The sequence below is a fragment of the Anopheles merus genome, unplaced genomic scaffold (assembly GCF_017562075.2).
Source record: "Anopheles merus strain MAF unplaced genomic scaffold, AmerM5.1 LNR4000539, whole genome shotgun sequence".
In the NCBI taxonomy this organism is placed as follows: Eukaryota; Metazoa; Arthropoda; class Insecta; order Diptera; family Culicidae; genus Anopheles; species Anopheles merus.
Window position 1 is genome coordinate 15,278 of NW_024428119.1, and position 24,941 is coordinate 40,218.

General features: G+C 41.3%; 3 protein-coding genes across 3 annotated transcripts; 1 reads left to right on the forward strand and 2 right to left on the reverse strand.

The window, feature by feature from the left end:
* Positions 1-7,381: 7,381 nt before the first annotated feature.
* LOC121602620 lies at positions 7,382-9,302 on the reverse strand. Its single transcript, XM_041931376.1, has 2 exons — positions 8,655-9,302; positions 7,382-7,558 (listed from the first exon to the last, which is right to left on the reverse strand). Exons 1-2 carry the CDS (start codon positions 9,294-9,296, stop codon positions 7,550-7,552), a joined length of 651 nt encoding a protein of 216 aa, XP_041787310.1. The 5' UTR covers positions 9,297-9,302; the 3' UTR covers positions 7,382-7,549.
* A 973-nt stretch (positions 9,303-10,275) lies between these two features.
* LOC121602621 (putative nuclease HARBI1) lies at positions 10,276-11,527 on the forward strand. Its single transcript, XM_041931377.1, has 4 exons — positions 10,276-10,461; positions 10,533-10,968; positions 11,036-11,180; positions 11,243-11,527. The coding sequence occupies exons 1-4, from the start codon at positions 10,340-10,342 to the stop codon at positions 11,515-11,517; spliced, it is 978 nt and encodes a 325-aa protein (XP_041787311.1). The 5' UTR covers positions 10,276-10,339; the 3' UTR covers positions 11,518-11,527.
* Positions 11,528-11,693: 166 nt separating this feature from the next.
* LOC121602622 (myb-like protein D) lies at positions 11,694-12,868 on the reverse strand. Its single transcript, XM_041931378.1, has 3 exons — positions 12,797-12,868; positions 12,318-12,498; positions 11,694-12,251 (listed from the first exon to the last, which is right to left on the reverse strand). Coding segments are annotated over exons 1-3 (741 nt in total). The 5' UTR covers positions 12,799-12,868.
* Positions 12,869-24,941: the final 12,073 nt, after the last annotated feature.

Consider the following 24,941-nt stretch of genomic DNA (forward strand, 5'->3'; position numbering starts at 1 on the left):
TCCTATCACCTTAGAAAATGGTATTTGCCAATATTTTCGGTGTTCAATCCTAACAAGCCCAATAAGTTAAGAATCGTATGGGATGCCGCAGCGAAGTTTAAAGGTATTTCTTTGAATTCGGCGCTTTTAAATGGACCTTCTATCCCCATTGCCTAACATTTTACTTAGGTTTCGAGAATATAAAATTGCCGTAGGTGCAGATATAAGCGAAATGTACCATAAATAGTACAGATCAGCAAAGCCAACGATTTCTATGGCGCTGGAGTCCAGATCAAGAACCTCAAGAGTACATTATGCGACGGATGACATTTGGTGCGTCATGTTCTCCTAGTTGTGCTCAGTATGTGAAAAATACGAACGCAGAAAGATTTAGTGATCAATTCCCACTGGCGGTAAAATGCATCAAAGAAGATCATTACGTAGATGATTTCTTGACTAGTGTGGAAACGGATAGTGAAGCTGTACAACTTACTAAACAAGTAGAATATATCCAAGTAGTCAAATTCTAAAGAGGTGTTGAGCATCGTAGGAAGCAGCACCTGTGAGTAGTAAGAATGGGAATGGGAATGGGAAGAATGGGAAAAGTAGAATGGGATGAGACGATAACTTCAAATCTGTTAGCTAAATGGAGAAAAAGGATCAATGGATTGCCAAAGCTTGAAAAACTATATATTCCGCGATGCTATAGGCAATGCTCTATATTAAAGGTAAATGCCTTCAACTACACATATTTGTAGATGCCGGCCGTGATGGCTACACCGCAGTAGCATACTTCCGATACGAGCAAGACGAAGTAATCTAAGTATCTCTAGTAGGGGCAAAGACTAGAGTGACGCCTTTAGAATATGTATCAATTCCTCGACTTGAACTTCAGGCAGCAGTATTAGGCACCAGGCTCGCACACAACATAATATCTGCACACCGGAAGCCCATTAACAGCACAACATTCTGGACCGACTCTAAAGATGTCATACACTGGTTGAACGCAGATCACAGCGAGTACCACACCTTCGTAGCCCATCGAGTGGCAGAAATTCTAGATAAAACGACTGTACGTCAATGGCAGTGGGTATCAACGAAAGGTAATGCTGCCGACGAAGGAACTAAGTAGTCGAACATCGACTGCCAGTTTATAACCAGTCGCTGGGTTGCGGGACCACCATTTCTATCTAATCCCAAATCATCCTGGACTCAAGAGCAACCTACGAGCACGGGCACTGAAGAAGAGAAACGCAAATCCGTTAACATACATTGCACACGAGAAGCTCTCTTTAATCTAGGTCGGTTTTAATGCTGGAAGAGGCTAGTAAGCATGGTAGAATATAGGTGGCGATTCATGAACAACGCCAGTTCACCCGTGCACAGCCGAACGACAGGCCGGTTGACAAACTATGAGAAAATGTTAGCTGAACAGACAATCATCATTGAAGCACAGCGGCAGGCATACCCCGAAGAGTATCGAACACTTCAAAAGTCTGGTGATGGAACTGCAATATTAGCAAAGAAGAATCCAGTGGCCAAACGGAGCCCGTATTTAGAACGCGATGGAATAATACGGGTCATGGGGCGAATCGATGAATGTCGCTACGTAGGAGATAATACTAAACGGCCAATCATTCTCCCCAACGATAGCAGTGTTACTGAGTTGATCATTCGAGGCTACCACTGGCGCTATGGGCATACGAATCAGCGAACGATTATGAACGAAGTAAGACAGCTATACGACATACCCGCTTTGAGATCAGTTTGCAACAGGGTAAAGGCAAGGTGTGAACTATGTCGTATTATAAATGCTAAACCTCAGGAACCAATGATGGGGAATCTACCAAGTACGCGCCTGTCCCCGTTTGCGAGACCGTTTACCTACACTGGGGTAGACTATTTTGGGCCTTTTAACGTCACGGTAGAAAGACGGAAAAACGATGGGGAGTATTATTTACCTGTCTTACGGTACGTGCGGTTCAAATCGAAGCAGCACATTCCTTAACTACGAGCTCGTGCATATTAGCCTTTCGAAACTTTATTGCCCGGCGCGGTATTCCCAATGTTATTCTCTCGGATAAAGGCACAAACTTTGTAGGAGCGGAACGTGAATTGCGGGAATCTCTACAAAAGATTAATCAGGATGAGCTTATAGACGAGATCAACATACCTTCTATTAACTGGTCTTTTAATCCCCCAGGTGCGCCACACTTCGGAGGAGCCTGGGAGATGCTAATTCAGTCCGTAAAGAAAACGCTGTACGGAATTACTACAATACAATACCGTTCGCTACAATACCGTTCGCGAGAGGGAGTCCCGTAGGTAAAGAGACAGGGAATGAAGGGAAACGACCTTTCTTCGGGATTAAGACGAGAGAGAGAGAGAGAGAGAGAGAGAGAGAGAGAGTCTTCGGGAGAAGGTAGAAAGGTATAAAAGGGTTGGCCGCGGAGAAAATAAGTCTCTTTCGAACCAGTACGGATTTTTTTGTGACATCACGAGCAATATACATGTCCCGACGTTATAAGAAACCGCGCATTGTTTTAATCAAAACATTCGAACGAGCACTATTCCAGTTGCTGGAAGCAACAAGGCATATTAGGCCCTGTTAATTGCAGCTGTTTTCTTACATCATCAACAATAAGACTTGTGGCTGGCGCTGGATCCAACAAGGCAAATGTTTTTATTTCCGCACATTCGTGATACAATGTGATCGGTATGATTTGATAATAAAGCTTTTTATCCTCTTTGTGGAAGTTTAATCTTTGTGGAGGAGTGTATGAAGGGGATAATTCCTCTTTTCTATGGAGCAATGTATTGTGTTTTTATGAGCAACGTTCCACTCTGCATTGAGCGGGAAGGTGGCAACTAACTGCCTTATGGCTTTTGTATTTGCAGCAAATAGTACAAATGCTTTTTTGGGTTAACAGTTTCCATCTGCTGCTTGGAACGTCTGCGATCGCTGTCTGCTGCCTGAAGTCGCTGGTGCACTGACCGTTATCCGCACGCTGTTTGTTTTGTATGCCGGCCCTGGCGATGAGTCGCTGCTTGCTGCTTGCTGCTTGGAGACGCCGGTGGACTTGCCGCTAGCCGCTCGCTGTTCTTTGTTTGTCGGACCTGACGATGAGTCACTGCTTGCTGTCCGTTCCAAACCGAGTAAACCTACTCGTTGTTGTTTAATTCGATGTTTTTAATCAGCTAGTTCCATTGAAACTTAAGCTGTTTGTTGTTACTCGTTGTTTTTATTTCGTTGTCGCCGACCTTGCTGTTTAACCACCGAATGGTAACTACGTTGACGTAGCCTTTTGCTGATTTGGCTTTATGACGTTTTGCCGTTGGTTTGTTTATATTGTTGTCAGTACCCTCCGTGAGCTTGTGTTCGCTAACGGTTCTCGGGTTTTTTATGATGTCACCTTATTCTTATGGTGTTTCGGCGGTCGTGCTTAGTTACGCACTTATTTGCCGTTCTATTCCACTCCTGGTGTTGATGTTACTGCTTTGTGCACATTCACTCGCGGTGTTTCGGCGGTCGTGCTGGTTTACGCACCTTGTAGCCGATCTATTTCACTCACGGTTGTGATCTTCACTATTTTACGCACTTTCACTCGCGGGTTTTTTAGCGGTCGTGCTGTTTTACGCACTTAGTTGCCGTTCTATTTCACTCACGGTGCTTCGGTGCTTATGCTGAACTGAATCACGTGCTATTCACTACAAGGAGGTCGTTAGTTCCTCTCTGGAGCCACTATTAATGCTGTGGCGGATGTGTTGCTCCGTCGCAGCGCCCAACGCCGGTGCTTTACACCGAGTCGGATATATTTTTCCTTCGTCGACCGGAGAGTGCCTCCGACTATTAAGAAACGAGCGATACTGAGGTTTGTGTTCGAATGCGCTTACTTTATGTAGATTCTCATCTCTTATATGCTATTTAGTCGCTGAACGCATATAGGTCAGCTACAGTATCGGACAAAATGATAGGACCCTGGTTTTTTCAACGCACCATGCACCCGTTGGGCCAGGTTTATGTGTGGTTTGTATGTGTTTGTGTTTGTGTGTGGTGTGTGTGTGTGTGTGTGTGTGTGTGTGTGTGTGTGTGTGTGTGTGTGTGTGTGTGTGTGTGTGTGTGTGTGTGTGTGTGTGTGTGTGTGTGTGTGTGTGTGTGTGTATGTGTGTGTGTGTGTATGTATGCTTGAATGTGTATTGGTGTGTGTGTTTGTTTCACAAGTATGTCGTTTCGGATAGATTTGTTAGTATTTTTTTGTGTTTTGGGTTAGGTTTTTGATGTAATAAGCAGGACCACCGCCCTCGCGATCAGTGTTTTTTAGATATATTAACAATTTTATGGTCTTCTTTCGCCGTGGTCTTTTGAGGACGTCCGCTTGACTTGCGCGTTTCGGTTGTCCAAGCGCGTTTCGGTTGTCTAAGCATGTTTCGGTTGTCCGAAGCGCGATTGCCACAAAAATGCGTGATCGTTCCATTATGAACTCGATCGTTTTGCGCTTAATGCCAGCAGCAGCCAGTCGCTTTATCATATGGCGCTGATAATCGGTACAATGTTTACCTCGACCCATTGTTACTAACATTGCTTGCTTGGACCGTCAAGAACGCGCTGGTTAAAAAGTTGGACACGGCTGATCCCGTGCTCAGCCTTCGTTCTGCTTCAACACGTGATGAATTACATCGTTGTTGAGCAGCGAAAAAAGTGTATGGATAAAAACTATCTATGAGTAAGCGAGTGACCGTCAACCCATTTAAATCGAGAACAGAATACTGCCGCGCTCATGAAACAAAACGCCCATTGAAAAGAACAACTGCGCGCCAGCTCAATGCACGCACAAAGTTTCCTATGCACGCACCAGCTTCAACGCAGAGATGCACGCTGGCCTTTCAATGTCGTGCACTGGCGAAACACCTGTGAGGGGATGCCGAGTTCTTTGCTATTGTGCGCGTGTCCATTTCGCATCGCTGTCGCATGCACATTCATCAATCAGCACACCTGCGTTTTCGTCCAAGGAACAAGCTGCTGTCGATGCAAACTGTTGGAACATTTGTAAGGTTCCAACATCTGTCAGACCAGGAGATGTTTTGATCCGGTTCAAAACACATAAAAAGGGAGAAAAACCGCGGAATCGGCCCTTAACGACAAAAGCGAACAAGTGTACAAACGATTATAAGAGAGAGAATAAAAAAACACTAATTTTTTGGCACTGCGTTAAAGTAGCCTAAAGAATTTAATTCTCTAAAGTTTTTTACACGGGAAGCAAACGTTTTCCAACACAAACTTTAGCTTTTATCCAAGTGTGTATGTTATAACTCGTGGAAGGAAGACACATGTGTTTCGTTCGTAGTTCAGACACAGAGTGCCGTTTATTCTCACTGACAGCTGTTTGCTACCCAACTAGCAGTTTCTGTCGATGAACAGCTGTCAGACGTATATGACAACTCTCTCCTCCTAACAATATAAAGTGATTACTTGCTAAAGTGTGAAAGACAATTCATATTTATATTCTAAATTAAAGTAATAATCCCTAATCACGGTATCGAATTGGTGGTTGTCGAGTTCTTGTTGATCTCCTAACTTGAGTTTGAGATTCTTCTCCACAAGCTAAATCTTCATTGATATTATCAGATCTAACCATCTCCGTTTCTGAATCATGAGGGAGTTGAAACTCTTCCATCCTATCTGGCAGATAAACTGATTCATCTATCCAAGGTTCTATGTTTTGGTTACTACTATGGTGGATTGATATTTCTTCAGGACCAGATCTCATTTGGTTTATGTGCCTTTTCCACATCCTTCCATCGTCTAATCGTATTTCGTAATGCAGTTTTCCTAGCTTCTTTGTAATCGTTCCAAATTTCCACTTTTCGGTCTGGGAAAGGAAATCTCTTGCTGCTACTCTTTCGTTTACTGCAAATGATCTTGTCGTTTTGTGTACTACTTCGGGATTGGATTTCTTTTCGATTTTTGGTACCATAACATCAAGCCGAGACCGTATCTGTCTGTTTAACATTAACCGCGAGGGACTTTCCCCTGTGCTTGGATGAGTTGTTTTCCTGTACGCTAGCAGTATGTTTTGTAACTTTTTTGGAATTTCAGATTTATGGCATTGCATAGTTTTAATTTTATCTTTAATTGTTTGTACATATCTTTCTGCCTGACCATTTGTTGCGGGATGGTAAGGAGCTCCTGTTTTATGGGTTATTCCGTTAGATTTTAAGAATGTTTGGAATTTTTCTGACATGAATTGTGTACCTCTATCGGTCACTAAAATTGATGGCAAGCCAAAAGTGGCAAAAATTTCTCGCATTTTGTCTATAGTAGTGTCTGTATTCATATCCGGTGTTATTTTTACTTCAGGCCATTTGCTGTACGCATCTACTAGAATAAGAAAATATATACCCATAAATGGCCCAGCGTAATCCGCATGTACTCTTTCAAAAACTGATTGTGGACGCTTCCATACATGAGTTGGTACTTTAGGAGGATCTTTTCTTACTTTTGCACAAGAAACACAGTTTTTTGATAATCTTTCTATGTCGTTATCCATATTTTTCCACCAACAATAAGATCTAGCAAGAGATTTCATGCGTGATATGCCGAAATGGCCTTCATGAAGTTCGTCTAAGACTCGATTTCGTAATTGAGGTGGAACGTAGACCCTAGCGCCTCTCATAAGACATCCCTTTTGAAGAGAAAATTGTGTCTGGTCGATTCCAAAACGATCGTTAATGGATACTGTTCTCCCTGAATTTAATCCGTCTATTAGTAATTGAACATTTATGTCTTTGCTAGTCTCTTTACTAAGTTCTTCTACTGATACGGGAAGATTTTCTATTTGATTTAGTTCAATTTCATCGGGTTCTTCTGTATCCTCCAGCTGAATGTCTCGGATTGGCAATCGTGACATTCCGTCAGCATTTCCGTGTTCTTTTGATGGTCGATATCTAATCTCAAAATTGAATGATTCTAGAAATACAGCGTAATGTTGCATGCGAGTTGCTGATAGCGTTGGCAAACCTTTCTGTGGTGATAGAATTTGAGAAACTGGCTTGTTATCGGTTATTAAGATAAATTTTCTTCCATAAAGATATCGGTAAAACTTTTTAACTCCGAAAATAATCGCATATGCTTCTTTATCCACCTGAGTATATCTTTGTTGGGTTGGTGATGGTGTTTGAGATGCGTATTGAATTGGATATTCTTTGCCATCTGGATAGATGTGACTTAAAACGGCGCCAACTCCGTAGGGCGAAGCATCTACTGCTAGAGCTATTGGTAAGCTAGGATCGTAGTGTACCAAGATCCGTTCAGATTGAATTTCCTTTTTGATCCATTCAAATGCGTCCTGGCAACCTTTATGCCATTCGAAAGGAATTTCGTTTTTAAGTAAATTATTTATGGGATAGATCTTTTCACTTAAATTTGGGATAAATCTCGCGTAATAATTCACAAGGCCTACAAAAGCTCTTACCTCATCTTTGTTCCTTGGTTTTGGCATTAGTTGAATGGCAGTAATTTTCTCCTTCATTTTGTGAATACCGTACTTGTCGATCCTGTATCCACAGTATTCTATGCAATCTGCAAGGAAATTACATTTGCTATCATTCACTCTCATATTATGGTCTTGAAATCGTTTTAAAACAGTGCGCAGTCTTTCCACATGGGTCTTGTCATCAGGAGCTGTTATTTTAACATCATCTAAAAATACAGAAACGCCTGGAATTCCTTGGAGAATCTGTGTGATTTCTCTTTGGAATATGGCTGGGGCAGAAGCAACCCCGTACATTAACCGTGTTGGTCTGAATAGTCCCATGTGAGTGTTCAGTGTTAAAAATTCCTGATGTTCAGGTTTAACTGTCATCTGTAAATATGCCTGCGCTAAATCTATTTTCGAGAATTTTTCTCCCCCAGCCATGTTAGCAAAAAGCTCCTCTATTGTGGGCTAAGGAAACTCGTCTATTACCAAGTTTTTGTTCACCGTTAATTTATAATCTCCACACAATCGTACACGGTTTCCTGATTTTTTTACGGGTACTATTGGTGTAGCCCATTCACTGCGATTGACTTTTATTAAAATTCCTTGATTTACTAAATCGTTAATTTCTTTCTCGACACTTTCTTTTAATGCAAATGGTATAGTACGATTTTTTAGAAATATTGGCAACGCATTTTCTTTTAGGATAAGAGATGCTTGAATATTTGAAATCTCTCCTAATGACTTACGAAAGACTACCTCGAATTCTTCTTTTAATTTTTTTATCACTTCTTGATTAGTATTAGAATGGGTGACAATTTGATTTACGTACGAGTTCCCCTTACTTAATAATTCGTTCCAATCAAATTTCAAATCTCGCATCCATGTTCTTCCTACAATAGGTCCTCTTTTAGACTCTACCACAAATAGTGTTAATTTTGTTTTAGCATTTTCCACTATAACACTAATTGTACCAAATAACTTTATAGATCCTCCACAATAGCTTTGTAATTTTATATCTGATTCTCTAATAGGGATATCTTTAAACCATCTTTGTTTGTCGTTCATACTGATAATAGAAAACGGGGATCCTGAATCTACTTCAAATTGAATTTTAGTATTATTGACTTTTAGTGTTATGTATATTTTTGCGGTATGGTTTGCATTTTGGTATAAATTGTTGATCAAAATTGAGTTTACCTCTTCGTTCTCCTCGCTGTCTTGATGTTGTTCGTCAATTAACCTCACACTTTTGCTTCTATTGTTCGTGCGACAGACGCGCTGCAAATGTCCAATTTTCCCGCACTTTTTGCAGACGGTTCTTTTGTGCTTGCATACATATGCAAAATGTGATTCTCCACATCTATAACACTCGACGTTTTTCTTCGTTGTGTTGCTCACGATGTTTACTTCTTTCACTTCAGCACCTCTGCTATTCAGCACTTCAGCACTTCTGCTATTCAGCACTTCAGCGCCATCTCCGGCGGCTTCCATGGCTAAAGCAATTTGCTTAGCTTTTTCCAGTGTTAGATTTCTTTCTTCAATCAGCCGGTTGCGTATTCTTGGATTTCGTACACCAAAAACTAGCTGGTTCCTGAGCGCCTTTGTCAAATATTGCCCGAAATCACAATTAGCCGCCACTTTTTGCAAAGCCGTGATGAACTCCGTTACAGTTTCGCCTTCAGTCTGAAGTCGTTGACGAAACTTCCATAGTTCCACCATTTCGAGGGGTTTCGGGTCGAACAGCTCATCCAAACACTTCACTATTTGTTCGTATGTTTTGTCTTCTGGTTCTTCCGGAGAAATATGATCACACAATAAATTGTATGAATCAACACCCATGTAATGCAGAAGCATGACTTTTTTATTATTCGATTTAACCTCAAATACCGACATTGCTCCTTCGAAGCGTTTCACCCAGCGGGCCCATTGCATGAGCCCTATGTTAAAAGGTTCCATATCGAATTTTGCCATTGTGGTGCGTTGTTCACTCTGTGCGATGTTCTGCTTTGTACCACTGCTTGTTGGTTTCTCTTCGATCATGACACTGTCTCCACTTATACCCGATTGTTTCAGCTTTTCTTTAACTGCGTAGCGCTAGCTTTCCAGGGTTCTCAGAATTTGTCACTCGTCGCCAATTGTTATAACTCGTGGAAGGAAGACACATGTGTTTCGTTCGTAGTTCAGACACAGAGTGCCGTTTATTCTCACTGACAGCTGTTTGCTACCCAACTAGCAGTTTCTGTCGATGGACAGCTGTCAGACGTATATGACAGTGTACGCACGCTGTTTCACATGATAAAACACATTATATTCTGATAATGTGTGTTATCATGTGAAACAGCGTGCGTATTCTGACTGACTGAACTTTCAAACTTTCTAAAAGTATTCTGACTTTCAACGCAATATGACATCATGGCAAGCTACGTTTTTCAGACACAAACCCGCGCACTCGCACACAGACACACACACACACACACACACACACACACACACACACACACACACACACACACACACACACACACACACACACACACACACACACACACACACACAAACACAAGTAACGTGGTAAAACAATTGCACGGTGCGATGAAAAAACAGGGTCCTAACTTAATGTCCGATACTGTAACTGTAACTATAGGCCCGATTATTAAACACAAACGGAAATGACACAAGACAAGTGTGTCAAGACAAACGGAAAATAGGTATGCATTTTGAAACTGTTCTTGTGACAGACAAGTTTCGTTAAGTTTTTTCTTTCGTCAAAACTGTGTCAAAGCATTTGGCGATATGTCAAAAAGTTCAAAATCAAAATAAAAATCGTAAACAAGATACAAACGTTTCTCAAGCTAACAACAATCCGTGATTTAAAAATCGAAATGATTTTCTCCCACTTCGTGAGTGACGATAGCAGCAGTGAAGAAGAACCAACGGTGGATCTGGCAAAACAGCGCCGACTGCTTCGAAGTGTTTTCGACCCGTTACAGCTTTCTAACCAAGCGTGAGTTCATCATTCAGATCATTTGTGCAAACTGTGTTAAACATCTCTCATTTCGTGGTTGTTAATTTCAGATTTAAGAAAAATTTCCGTGTGTCGAAGGAAATTTTTGTTGACATTCTGGCGGAGATCGAGCCCAAGTTCCCACCGGTTAAGGGAAAGGGGCTCAAGCCAAACGAAATGTTGGCTGCTGCTCTGCGGTTTCTAGCTGAAGGCAGCTACCAAAATGGAACAGGAAACGATTATAAAATAGCTATTGCTCAGCCTACTTTCTCGGTAGCCTTTGCAAAGTGCTTAAATATAATCGAAGAAACTTTAGGGAACAAATGGATCTCTTTAGCGATGGAACCAGATGAGCAACAAGATGCACGACGATACTTCTACTCAAAAAGTGGCATCCCTGGTGTTGTGATGTGTGTTGATGGAACACACATAAAAATTATTGCCCCAGTGGACGATTACGATCAGCATTTTAACCGGAAGGGCTATTACAGCTTAAACGCGATGATTGTAAGTAAAGCTTTCAGTGTTTGTCGTATGTTTTGTACTTCAATATTATTTTTCTTCGTACCGGTAGATTTGCGACCATCTCATGAAAATTCGTTATGTGAATGCCAAATTCGGAGGAGCTAATCACGATTCACATATTTGGAATGTAAGTGGAATGGACAACTTTTTCGAAACAAAACATCGACGCGGAGAAACTGCATTCAATCTACTAGGTAATACATTAAACCATCCGATGGGTATTTGTTTATGTAAATAATCTTTTGAATTCTCACAGGTGATGCTGGATACCCGTCAAAACCGTGGTTAATAACACCAAAACGTAATCCTGCTCCAAACACACCAGAAGCTGCCTTTAATAAAAACCATTCTTTAGGTAGAGAAATAGTGGAGCGCACGATCGGGTTGCTCAAAAATAGATTCAGATGTTTGTTAGGTGCTCGACAGTTGCACTACACCCCGGTAAAAGCAACTCAAATAACGAACGTATGTTGTATGTTACACAACATGTGCATTGCGTATGGATTGGAAGAGCCAAGCTCAGATGAATAAAAGGCAACTAGAGGCAGGCTAGAGGTCAAGTTCATTTATTTTTTAAGTTCATCACATAAGTTTGCATCACAAAAAGAGTTCATTTATCACAGTTCAGTTAATAGAAATTCAATTAATAAAAACATTAAACGCTAACTTACAACTAAAATCTTAAAAATTATGAAAAATAAGAATCACTAATTGGTTTTGCGTTCTACAGCCTCTTTTAACATACCTGTGATATTTTCTAATACTACAATTGCCCTATTCAATGCGGCTGTGGACTCTTTTTGAGCTTCAATGTTTTCTTTCATTAGATTAAGAAGCTGTTGGTTTTGCCGCAACACCGCTTCCGTGTTTTGTCGCTTACGACTCCTTTTTTGACGAGCTTTTGCCGTTATAGGATTTTGCTCCTCATTGTTCGGTGTCTCGCTGCCGTTGTTTGGCGCCCCGCTGCCGCTGTTTGGCTCCTCGTTGTTGCCGATTGGCAACAATTGGCTGCTGTTGTTGCTGCTGTTGTTGTTGTTGCTGTTGTTGTTGTTGTTGTTGTTGTTGTTGTCATAGTTGTTGTTTAAATTGCCCCAAGAGCGGCCTGAATTCCCTTCTATGGTGGCCTTCAAGTTCGTCAAATTGGCCACTCTTTCTTCCACGTCGTTTAATGGCCTTTGCTGAAACGGGCCGCCACCAGTGGCCAACAAAGACGCTTTGTTCACACGGAGTTTTTTTTTCACCGCACATTTATAATCAAACCAAACCTGTAAAACAAACAGCGAACATTAAAAGCAAAATATAAATATGTTGTGTCGCTCTTTTAATCTTACCCTCTTCCACGTTGCACCCGTTCTTATCGGCGGTCCCAGGGCGTTAAGGTGCTCAGCCATTTCCTCCCAGAAAGCGGTCTGGTCACCTTTATACATCCCTCTGGCGATGTCAGGGACCTTTTCCAACTCATCTACCATTTGTTGGTACTGTGTTCGCGATGTGCGGGCGTCTTTGTTATTCCTAAAAGTGTATGCAGTATTAGGTTAATAACATTTGCATATGCTGTTGGATCTTGAAGAAGTTGCTAACTGAAGAAGTAGCTGGGATCCATTGCTGTTGAACGCAAACCGTGTGCGCGTGCCCTTCATCTTTCGACTATCATCGAACAACAGCAGAGGAAGTAAATACCAGCAGCTTCTTAAGCCGTAACAACAGATTATCAGTATCTCCAGCATATCGCCATTTGTATGGATATGGCGGTAAACATATTTTTGTTTAAAATGATAAAATTTTATTATTAATGAAATAAAATACTTACATTTTGTCGTGAAAGCAACAGCTACAACTCTGACCGAAACAACACAACAACAAACAATCTGAGATTGGCGCCTTTCCGTGGCAAAAAGCTGACGGAAAGCTGTTTGACAGTTTTGGATTTCCGTTTGTGTTTCATAATACATATCTTGGCAGTGTGCTTGTGAGTTTGTGTTTCGTTAAATTTTATTTTCCAACACACAACACAAACGGATGTCATAATACAAATCTTCCGATTTTGACAACTTGTCTTTACAATTTGTGTTTAATAATCGGGCCTTATGACTATTTTGATAACAATTTTTATTTATACTTAATGCGACATGTACCTATGGTTAATGAATTGCGTGAAGTTACTTCCTCATTTGAACCGTGAGAACGGTTGACTACCTGTTTATGTTTGTTGCGTTTCTGAAGCGCGCGCTATTGCTTGAGCCGTGTTTAGCTTGAACTTTGTTTTAACTTGAAGTGTTTTACTTCGCTACATCCGCATATAACAGGTTGGCTGATAAGTCCCCGGTCTGACACATAGATGGCGCCGCTAGTATTAAATGAATATTATTTTTATATAGTACCAACCTTCAAATGATTCGTGTCAAAATTTGACGTCTGTATGTCAATTAGTTTGTGAGACAGAGCGTCTTTTGTCAAGCAACTTTTGTTATTGTGAAAAAATGGAAAAAAAGGAATTTCGTGTTTTGACAAAATACTGTTTTCTGAAGGGAAAAAAATACAGCGGAAGTAAAAACTTGGCTTGATAATGTGTTTCCAGACTCTGCTCCAGGGAAATCAACAATAATTGATTGGTTTGCAAAATTCAAGCGTAGTGAAATGAGCACGGAGGACGGTGAACACAGTGGACGCCCGAAAGAGGTGGTTACCGACGAAAACATCAAAACATCCACAAAATGATTTTGAATGACCGTAAAATGAAGTTGATCGAGATAGCAGAGGCCTTAAAGATATCAAAGGAACGTGTTGGTCATATCATTCATCAATTTTTGGATATGCGGAATCTCTGTGCAAAATGGGTGCCGCACGAGCTCACATTTGACCAAAAACGCACCGTGCCACAAGTCATTGAGAACGATGGCAAAAATTCATAAATTGGGCTTCGAATTGCTTCTCCACCCACCGTATTCTCCAGATCTGGCCCCAGCGACTTTTTCTTGTTTTCAGACCTCAAAAGGATGCTCGCAGGGAAAAAAATTGGCTGCAATGAAGAGGTGGTCGCCGAAACTGAGGCCTATTTTGAGGCAAAACCGAAGGAGTACTACCAAAATGGTATCAAAAAATTGGAAGGTCGTTATAATCGTTGTATCGCTCTTGAAGGGAACTATGTTGAACAATAAAAACGAATTTTGACAAAAAAACGTGTTTTTCTTTGTTAGACCGGGGACTTATCAGCCAACCTTTTATGATTTTACTTCATAATGAGGTCGTACGCAACCTGGCGAGCTTGATACGCTGTACGACAGTGAGGTCGCCGTACATCTCGTATATCTCGTCATTATAGCGGCTCCTCTAGGTTCTCTGAGATGAACTGATTTTTCAGGCTGTAGAATGACCGGTTGGCAGCCAGCATCCTTGCGCGCAACTCAGCTTCCATGCTGTTGTCGTTGCTGACCTTTGACCCCAGATAGGTGAATTCTGGGACGACTTCAAACGTGCGTTCACCTATCTGCACGTCACGCCTACGTAGATTCTGATTATTTGTTGGTAGGCCCGCTGATGTTGCCACCATCAGTTTGGTCTTTGCCTCCTTTATTTGCAATCCGAGGCTCTCTGCCGCCTGCTCGATCCCTTGGTAGGCTTCTGCTACATAGGAGAGCCGCAGACCAATGATGTCTATATCATCAGCGTATGCCAGGATCTGGGTTGACTTATAGAAGATGGTTCTCGTAGTCTCCACCCTCGAGTCGCGGATGGCCCTCTCTAGCGCCAGGTTGAAAAGGAGACTAGCAAGCCCGTCCCCCTGGCGTAGACTTTTGGTGGTAGCAAAAGGTCCTGAGAGTTTTCCATCCCCTTCCACTTGGCAAGTGACGTTGGTCATAGTCATTCTAACTAGCCGTATCAGTTTGACCGGGTTTCCAAAAGAGCTCATAGCGTCATACAGTTTTACCCTGGCTATGGCACGCCATGGCTCATACCCAACAGCGGGTTTACAGTGTCGGGGGCCCTAAGCAGTTAGAATTATTGAGGCTCCTTTGTACATGATTACCTGGGGGTACTCAGCATCCGTCTTTGATTATGTAACATTTCTACTTAAATTTTGTTGCTGCTGGGGTGGGGGGGGAGGGGAGAAGGAGAAGGAACCTAGAAACATTCAGGAGGGGCTACACTGGGAGGACAGTTTTATTTATTGATTTATTTATTTTTACTTTTCATAATTCTTGTCCGCCAATGATGGCCCACAAGACATCGTAAATTGTTATAGATTAATATAGTTATGTTACACACATAGGGTGTAGTTCCAGCTAAACGGAAGCAAATCAGACATCTACTTCCTCTCGCGAGAACCACACCACAACATCATCGTAGCACTCTCCCATGGTGCGGCACTGCGAAACATCGCAGAACACATATTATGCTGAGCTAGCATGAAATGTACCATGCCCGATGGAGCAGCGATCACCAGCATCTACCCGAAGTGGAGTATCCGCCCGAAGACAACTGTCGTGGAACATCCGCCCGAAGATGACATCGTGAAGTATCGGCACGATAGGTTTAGGCTCGAGCTAGCTAGGACTAGAGAGTTTAAGTCAGTTCAGAATTGTAACTCACCAGCGATAGACGTGTTAGGTTGATTAGGAAAAATATTTTTTTTTATGACACTTAATATGTCCCTCGCATAACTATATAGCACAGACCTTCACTAACAGTAGAAATGGATGTGTGAAAATCAACTCCTGCATAGAATAAATTGAAACTACGTGCAATTGCTGGTATCGGTTCATCTGCCGCATAATTAGGTCTGTGCATATCTACACACAAAACAGACGATGAAGGAGAACTATAACGATGAACGTGTATGTTTACTTTGCGGTCGGTATGTGGACACCACACAATTGGTCCATTTTCTAAAATAGACTTGACTAGACTGTTAAACAGTGTTTTGATACACAAAGGATCATTGAACTCTTTCGTCATTTTCCGTACTAAACCTAGGGTCCTATTGTTACTGTAAAAGTTAATTTATGATCTAGTAAGATACCAAGATCGCGAATTGTATCTACACGGTTAATCGTTTGTCCATCTATGTCATAATTGTAATAAATAAGTTGCCGGGCACGAGTAAACGAGATAATATCACACTTATCTATACTGTTGGGATATACAATGTCCGTCAGTAGTACCAATCACGCAACTTGACGTTACTGTCAATTCACACGAGGTGAGCGTACTTCTCATTGAACTCATGTATAAATGTACAGCGCTAGTCGCTTCCTGAACTCCGAAAGACATACATCAAACATAGAACTCCTCAACCGAAACAAAACTGGTGTTCCACAGCGTTAAATTCTAATATCACATTAGGTTATGGGCCCAGAGCACCTGACTAATTAAGTTAAGTGATTAATATAGACAATGGATCGTGAAAGTGAAACGGCGCGTGTTCCTTTGTTGAACGCGTCGAATTATCCGCAGTGGAAGTTTCGTATGCTAACGCTTTTGGAAGAGCAAGAGCTACGATGCTGCATCGAACTGGAAGCGGATGTGGATTTCGACGATACAACGGGAGATGCTGCAAATGAAACAGTGTCAAAGAAAGGGAAGGGCAAATCGCGCGTGAAGAAAGATCGTCGTTGCAAATCCCTGCTGATTTCGAGAATCAGTGATGAAATGTTGGAGTACATCCAGGACAAGGCGACTCCGAAAGAAATCTGGAATGCGTTACAACGTGTGTTCGAACGTTAAAGCACTGCAAACCGGCTCCACTTGCAAAAAAGGCTTTTGACGTTGCGACACTCTAGTGGTGGTCAACAAGATCATTTCCTTGTGTTTGATCGCTTTATTAGGGATTACAAATCCACCGTCGCAAAGTTAAAAGAAATATATACGGTATGCTATTTGGTTCTAACGCTCGGATCAAAATTTTAGACGGTAGCTACTGCAATTGAAACTATGCCAGAGGAAACCTTGACGATGGATTTTGTAAAGTGCAGACTTCTTGACGAAGAAATCAAGCATAGTTTAAAGGAAAGTGGTACAACGCGTGAAACAAGAATGGAGGACGCCGCATTTGCAGGGACCAGTACTGTTGTGTTTCGGAACGGGACGTACATTTGGCACACTTCAATAAAACGGCACACTTGGACTTTTTATAAAACTTATACTCTATTTACAACATTGATAAAAAACGACAGCCTAGTACCGAGTCGCAGCGATTGATCACCCGACCGCTGCCGAAGTCCTTCACGGCCTTTTCGACATCACATGCTTTAACATGACAGCATTGAGTCGCGGCTACACATGCGCTACCTACACAACAAGTACAAAGAAACAGCAAAAGAACAATAAGAAGAAAACCACAAGGTTAAAGTGTTTCGGTTGTCATCGCGAAGGGGTCATCGCAAGTTTGCCGATTGTCCAGAAAAAGACAAACAAAAAATGCTGAAAGGAAACAATGCGCACTTGGTGAAGAGTGATGTGTGTTTCTTTGGTGGCGACGCTGTGGAATTCGTGGAAGCAAGTTGGATTGTCAACTCCGGATCATCTGAACACATGTGGAATGATCGGTCGCTTTTCCAAATTCTTGTTCCCATGAAGCCACCTATGCACATATCGGTAGCAAAAGAAGGCGAAACTATTGTTGCAAAGGAGTGTGGCGATGTGAGGTTGTTAACTTTTTCGGAAAACGGAGAATCAACGGGAATAACATTGAAAGACGTTCTTTACATTCCCGAAGCGCGAGAGAACTTATTGCCTGTGAGAAAAGTGAAAACTGCTGGATTAAAAGTGTTGTTTGCAAATGGAATGGTTACAATAGAAAACAATTCTGGCATCGTTGCCAAAGGTGAACGCCGCGTTAAATTGTAAGAATTAGTGCTTTATCGAAGATTTGATAGCAATAGTGCGGGTTTCTATTCATGTGGTCTTGTGCCGAAAGAATTAGAGCTGTGGCATCGACGCTATGGCCGTTTAAGTGCTAAGAATTTGAGAAATATCATCTCCAAAGGAATGATGGGTGGTATGGAAAAAAATGTGAAGAATCCAGGAAATGAGTTTGTGTGTGAAGCGTGTCACCAAGAAAAACAGACGCGGAAACTGAGCACTTGAGCTGTGTGGAGTGTTTCCGATGTGTATGGACCAGTTCCACAGGTGGAAATATATGGTGAACAATATTTCGTTAGTTTTGTTGACGATTTTAGTGGTTTTACGGTTGTTTATCCCATGATCACAAAGGTTGAGTTGTTTGATCGATTCATGGAATACGAAGCCTTTGTTACAGCTAAGTTTGGTCAGTGTATTTCGCCGACGTTGTGATGACGGCGGGGAATACGTTGGACGTGAATTTAAGAACTTTTGCAAGGTGAAGGGAATTCCAATCGAATGGACTGTTCCATATTCTTCGGAACAGCATGGTGTGAGTGAAAGAATGAACCGTACACTAGTAGAGTAGGTTCGTTCTATCATTAGGCGTTGGTAAAGATTTTTGGGGTCCTGCGGTTGATACAGCAGAATTTTTGGTAAATCGCAGCCCGGCTAGTGCACTGGGTAATCTAACGACACCATTCGAAGTTTGGGAAAATCGTAAACCAAATGTAAGTAATTTGCGTACCTTCGGCAATGTTGTGTTTGTGCATGTACCAAAAGAACAAAGAAGGAAACTCTACACAAAATCGTGGAAAGGTGTTTTTATCGGGTATGTCTCTTTTGGATATCGTGTATGGCATACGTCGATTTTGTGGAAAATTCAAATTTTAGTGAATTGTTAACATCTTCGCGGTCAAACAGCAACAGTGACGAATTTCTTATCCGTACGGTTTGGAACGGACCAATCAGTGATAGTGATGTTGAAGATGATGTTGTCTCTCGACAACCGACCGTAAATGCCGACGATCCTGATGAAACTCTGGCTGAAAACGTATACGAAGAAAGTTTCAGTAGTTGTATCGGTGATGATGAAGATAATGTCGAAGTGAAATCGCCTAAAGTTTATAGTGAACGAACACGGAAGACACCTACATGGCATAAAGACTAAAACATGAACTACACAGGCTTTGCATTCAATGCATCAAGCTATGTGGATCATGTACCGACTTTGCTTACGGAAGCGAAATCGTCAGCAGATTTCTTTTTCTTACAAGGAATCACACGTGGACCCTTGAGAAGCTTCCACACGGTCGAATGCCAATCACTTGCATTTGGGTGTTCAAAGCAAAGTGCGGGGAATCTAAAAATGAAGATCAATACAAAGCTCGATTAGTTGCGCACAGTGGCGGATCTAACGGTAGGCGGACTAGGCGGTCGCCTGGGGCCCCGCCGATTTAGGGGCCCCGTAGATCGCCATTCTATAGTATGCCGTATAGACAGAGTACTAGCAACAAGCCCCCCCGGAAGGATGGCCGTTGAGGCCCCAAGGCTGGCGAATCATTTGCACCCCCCTCCCCCCCCTCCCCCCGGTCAGCAAAATTTTTAGAGCCTGTGACACAGGGGGCCTCAACTCGTCTTTCCGCCTAGGGCCCCCGATACCCTTAATCCGCCACTGGTTGCGCAGCCAGAAACATGGTTTCGATTACGCTGAAACTTATTCTCCTGTAGCGCGTTTGGATACCGTGAGAATTGTTTTAGCCATCGCAAATGATTTAAGAATGGTGCTTCATCAAATGGACGTTAAAACTGGTTTCCTCAATCGACATGTGGAGGAAGAGATTTACAAGGAGTTGACATTGACAGTAATCTTGTGTGTCGGTTGAACCGATCATTGTATGGGTTGAAACAAGCTTCGAGAGCTTGGAATGCAAGGTTTTAAGTTATGTCGAGAAACTAGGATTTTGTAGAAGTGTGAGTGACATGTGCCTATACATAAAAGGATTTGGGAACAATAAAGTTGTTCTAGAAGCAAAGATCTTTCTTCTACTGAAGCTTAAAACGCGATTTTTTACTCGTCGTTTACTGCACTACTTTATTGCTCAAAATCGTACAACGTAGCAAAGTAAATTTTTGCGGCGGATCGTTCAAAAATTTCACGTACGCTTTCCTATGCTTTCTGACTTCATCTCATGACTCGTTGTTGGTCATCAGTTTAATGCGGTCAAGGCAGTGAAGCAATCCCTCTCGAAAGAGTTTGAAATGTCAGACATTGGAGAGGTTAAAACATTCCTTGGCATGAAGATTGAACGCGATGTGGAAGGAAAATGTCTCCGGATAAGTCAGCGAAATTTTCTAGAGAATTTACTTCTGCGTTTCAATATGCATGAGTGCAAGGCAGTCTCAACACCGATGGAGTGTCATCTTCGGCTGAAGAAAGATGAAGATGCTGAGTGTACAGACAAGCCATACAGACAGCTGATTTATTGTCTAATGTTCGTGATGTTGATATCGAGGCCAGATTTGTGTGCGTCCGTTAGCTATCTTAGCCAGTTCCAGAGTTGTCCTACGGAGGTGTACTGGAAGCATGCATAGAGAGTACTCCGATACATGAAGGGTACGCTTGAGTATGGGCTTGTTTTTCGTGCGAAGGATTCTGCACCAGTCATCGAGGCGTTTGCTGATGCGGATTGGGCGAATGATCCGACGGATCGACGCTCGTTGACGGGATATCTGTTCCGAGTATGCAGTGCAGCTGTTAACTGGTTGACAAGGAAACGATTGCGTTGTCATCAACCGAGGCGGAACTAGTGGCGTTAAGTGTGGCTGTTTGTCATGGAAAATGACTTGTGCAGCTGTTGCGGGATCTGGAGAAAGAACCGGAGCTACCGGTTGTTTACCATGAGAACAATCAATCAACCCAATGTATATAAATACTAGTGATCAGATCGCTGATATAATGACGAAAGGTTTGCCTCTATCTGTTTTTCAAAAACACCGAACGAATTTGGGGCAAGTCAGTTCCGAACATTGAGCGGGAGTGTTGGGATATACAGTGTCCGTCAGTAGTACCAATCACGCAACCTGACGTTGCTGTCAATTCACGCGAGGTGAGCGTACCTCTCATTGAACTCATGTATAAATGTACAGCGCTAGTCGCTTCCTGAACTCCGAAAGAGATACACCAAATATAGAACTCCTCAACCGAAACAAAACTGGTGTTTCATAGCGTTTAAATCTAATATCACATTATATACAAAGGACAAGAAAAGTATGATTGCACCAGTCGGAAAACATTTTAATCACGCGTTGCAGTTCGTTATGGATGGAGTGAGTGTTAACTGGACGAAATATTTTTACATCATCTGCATAGATTTAGTAACTGCCGTCAGGTAAAACAAAAGAGAAAACATTTACATATATTAAAAACAATTAAGGACCAAGGTTGCTACTAGTCATGGGCAAGGAGAGTGGGAATCATAAGGTTCGCTCGCTCCCATTAGTGAGCGGACGCTCGTCGCTCTTCACTCAAGAAAAATATGATTCGCCTGCTCGCATAAAAAAGAAGAAAAAAATAAATCTATAACGCTAGGTAACCATCCTATGTGTATGTGACACACCACTATATTTACCAATAGCTATAGCCAAGCACCATATTCATATAAGATAAGCCGTACACGCATACATAAAAGATAAGGTTAGGATTAGAGTTGATAGGAATCAAACTAGAAGGAATAAAGACAGTTAGAATCTGGAACTCAAAGCGTTCGCATCATTTGATCCGATAATACATTAACTGGCGCCCGAATAGGTTGTATATGTGTGAGGGAAGAGTATAAGTGCATATAAAATATAAAAAAATCCTACACGTGAAGCTAAACACTTCCATCGAGCGGTTGAAGGAGCCACTATTTATTTGCACCAAGCGAGATCTGGGACACTGTGAATTTCGTCCGATTGATTGCTGAGGCCCCTAGTACCCGAACGGAAAAAAGGACCATCCTCTGCAAGCTGCCCAGCTTTCCCCCGAAGACATCATACTGTGACAAAATCTTTTTGGTAAGTAGGAAGTAAAAATGACTACGGATACAAATGTGCCGAACATTTATGAGCTTGGGAAAGTTCCCGATTTTGTAAAAGATCTTCGAGAATTCGATGGTCGACATACAGAGCTAATGAACTGGATAGCAGATGTGGAAGAAATTTTAACTCTGTGTGTGAGTTGCAAAATATCGCAGCTGCTAGGTACTTTAGTTCAAAGATCAATAAAAAGAAAGATTGTCGGTGAGGCTGAAGCTGAGCTGAAGTATTAAATACGAATAATATTTCCACAGATTGGAAAGAAATAAAAGAATTACTTGTCTTACATTACGGTGATAAAAGAGATTTGTTCACGTTAGATTTCGAATTATCTACCATGCGGAAAAGTAACGGTGAAAGTTTAACCGCATACTATGGGAGAGTAAAAGAGACGTTAGCACTTATAATTGCACATGTACAAAGTATCGAGAACATGCACCAATGCATACGCAATTTTTCAACGAAAAAGCACTGCATTCGTTTATACGGGGACTAGATAAGCCATTGTCTTTCATCCTAAAAACATCTGCTCGAGCAAATTTAAGCAAAGCTTACCAGTTGTGTCAGGAATATTACAGAAAAGATTTACGTTTCGCTAGAATGTTTGAACCACGCGGCCCAGCCGATTTGAACCAAAAACCGGTTCCGAAGCCTCGTGGTAGTTTCAATCCAATGCGCTATCCAAGAGCTAACACAAGCTTCGTGCCATCCACAGCATCCCACAGCACACACACGATTAAAAGTAATCGTTATCAGACACCAACACCGATGGAAGTGGATGGTAGTATCAGATACGATAGCGGTTCAAACTCTAGACGCTTCACACAACAAACATATCCAGAGTACAATCTACATAAGTGAAGGATTTTAAGCGACAGGCGAATACTGTACATGACGACACGGACAGAAAAATAAATAATACAGGCTTAGAAAGTGATTACCAACACCAACAAAGTGAATACGAAGCGGGTCATGATCACAATTTGGACGGCTTTTTATACCAGAACCATTTTTTAGAGGGGGATTCCAAATGGTAAAACCTATTTTTCCATTTGTTAAATTAAAAACTAATATTGGAGAATTTCCTTTCCTAATTGATACAGGAGCCAATGTAAGCCTTATAGATCCAAAATTGGCGAATTCTTGTAAAATAGGAAAACCATATGATTTATGTGACAGAAATATTGCAAGTGCTAGTGGGAAATTGATTGCCTCATCAGCGATAGATATTAATTTTTTTAGTCCGAAAATTGTTCAAATGTGCACATTTCTTTTGCATTCTTTCATTATTTCTGTTTTGGAACAATTGGTACAGATATTCTTAAATGTTTACATGCTGTGATAGATTTAGAAGCAGACAATTTAATACTAAAAAAAATTCTCAAGTCTTACATATTCCACTTTTTTCTTACTCATCTTCTAAAACTACATTAAATCCAATATTTAGATTGGAACATTTAAATTGTAACGAACAAGCGAAGCTTAAAAAGATACTGGATGCAAACAATTCAGTATTCCTCGAGGCGAAACTACAACTAACATGCTCAACAAGAGTAGAATGTGCTATCAATACTAACGATGATGTACCAATACATCAAAAAGTATATCCACATCCAGCGACGTATACACAAGAGGTCAATAATCAAATCAAAACCCTTTTAGATAACGGTATTATAAGACCGTCTCACTCCGCGTGGACAGCTCCTGTGTGGATAGTCCCGAAAAAATAGATGCATCGGGAGAAAAAAAAATCGTATGGTTGTTAACTACCGAAAGCTTAACCAGAAAACAATTGCCAATCGATATCCGATGCCAGAAATAAATTACGTAATTGATCAGCTTAAGGGGCATCAATACTTCACCACATTGGACCTGGCATCAGGATTTTACCAAATTCGCATGAGACCATGTGATATTGAAAAAACAGCATTTTCAATTAATAGTGGTAAGTACGAGTTCCTACGAATGCCTTTTGGGCTGAAAAATGGCCCAGCAATTTTTCAGAGAGTGATCGATGATGTACTTCGCAGTGAAATTGGCAAAACATGCTAAGTGTATATGGACGCTGTAATTGTATTTGGTAAAAGCTTTGAAGAACATTTAAACAATTTAAACAATATTTATGCAATTATTAAGCAACGCTAATTTAAAAGTACAGATCGATAAATCAAAATTTCTACACGAGAAATCGAATTTTTAGGTTATATTATAACTTCTGAAGGCATTAAACCGAATTATAAAAAAATAGAAGCAATAAGCAGATACCAGAACCTTCCAACATAAAAGAATTGCGTGGGTTTTTAGGAATGATGGGATATTATAAAAGATTTATCAAAGATTTTGCTAGAATAGCTAAACCGCTAACAAATTTATTAAGAGGTGACGAAAGTAGGCTTCAAAAAAGAAAATAGATTTATCTATTGCTGAAAAAGCATGTTTTCAAAAACTCAAAAGCATTATATCGTCAGAAGATATTCTTATATATCCGGATTACAGTAAACCTTTCTTACCTACAACTGACGCTTCTGACATAGCAATAGGTGCCGTATTATCACAAGGTCAGATTGGCAAAGATAGACCAATTCATTTTGCCTCCAGATCATTGTCAAAGACAGAGGAAAAATATTCTGTTCCCGAAAAGGAAATGTTGGCAATATTTTGAGCTCTCAAAATATTCCGTAACTATCTGAATGGTACTAAATTTACAGTTTTGACAGATCACCAACCATTAACATTTGCCTTATCCGCAGAAAATACTAATGCCAAATTGAAACGTTGGAAATCGTACCTAGAGGAGCATGATTTCGAAATCCCTTACAAGCCATTTATGGGAATGTTCTAGCTGATTTCACTACTTTCGGGTGCACGTAATGAGTTGGCTTGTTGCTCGCTTGGTGGTCACTCGTAGAATGATTTTATTTCTAATATAAAATATAATTCTAATCCTATATCTAATGGTAGTAGTGCAATCGTTTGCTATTGTTAGTGTTAGTGAGTGAAAGAGTGCTACACGTTACGCGCGATGCGTTCTGTAT

What these genes read in the sequence shown, in the direction of transcription:
- LOC121602620 (XM_041931376.1), bottom strand. Translation starts at nt 9,296, where the DNA reads ATGGGTGTTGATTCATACAATTTATTGTGTGATCATATTTCTCCGGAA.
- LOC121602621 (XM_041931377.1), top strand. Translation starts at nt 10,340, where the DNA reads ATGATTTTCTCCCACTTCGTGAGTGACGATAGCAGCAGTGAAGAAGAA. An exon ending in TTACAGCTTTCTAACCAAGC is followed by an intron (nt 10,462 to 10,532) that starts GTGAGTTCATCA and finishes TGTTAATTTCAG; the next exon opens with ATTTAAGAAAAATTTCCGTG. An exon ending in AACTGCATTCAATCTACTAG is followed by an intron (nt 11,181 to 11,242) that starts GTAATACATTAA and finishes GAATTCTCACAG; the next exon opens with GTGATGCTGGATACCCGTCA.
- LOC121602622 (XM_041931378.1), bottom strand. An exon ending in CGGGTGCAACGTGGAAGAGG is followed by an intron (nt 12,252 to 12,317) that starts GTAAGATTAAAA and finishes TTTGTTTTACAG; the next exon opens with GTTTGGTTTGATTATAAATG.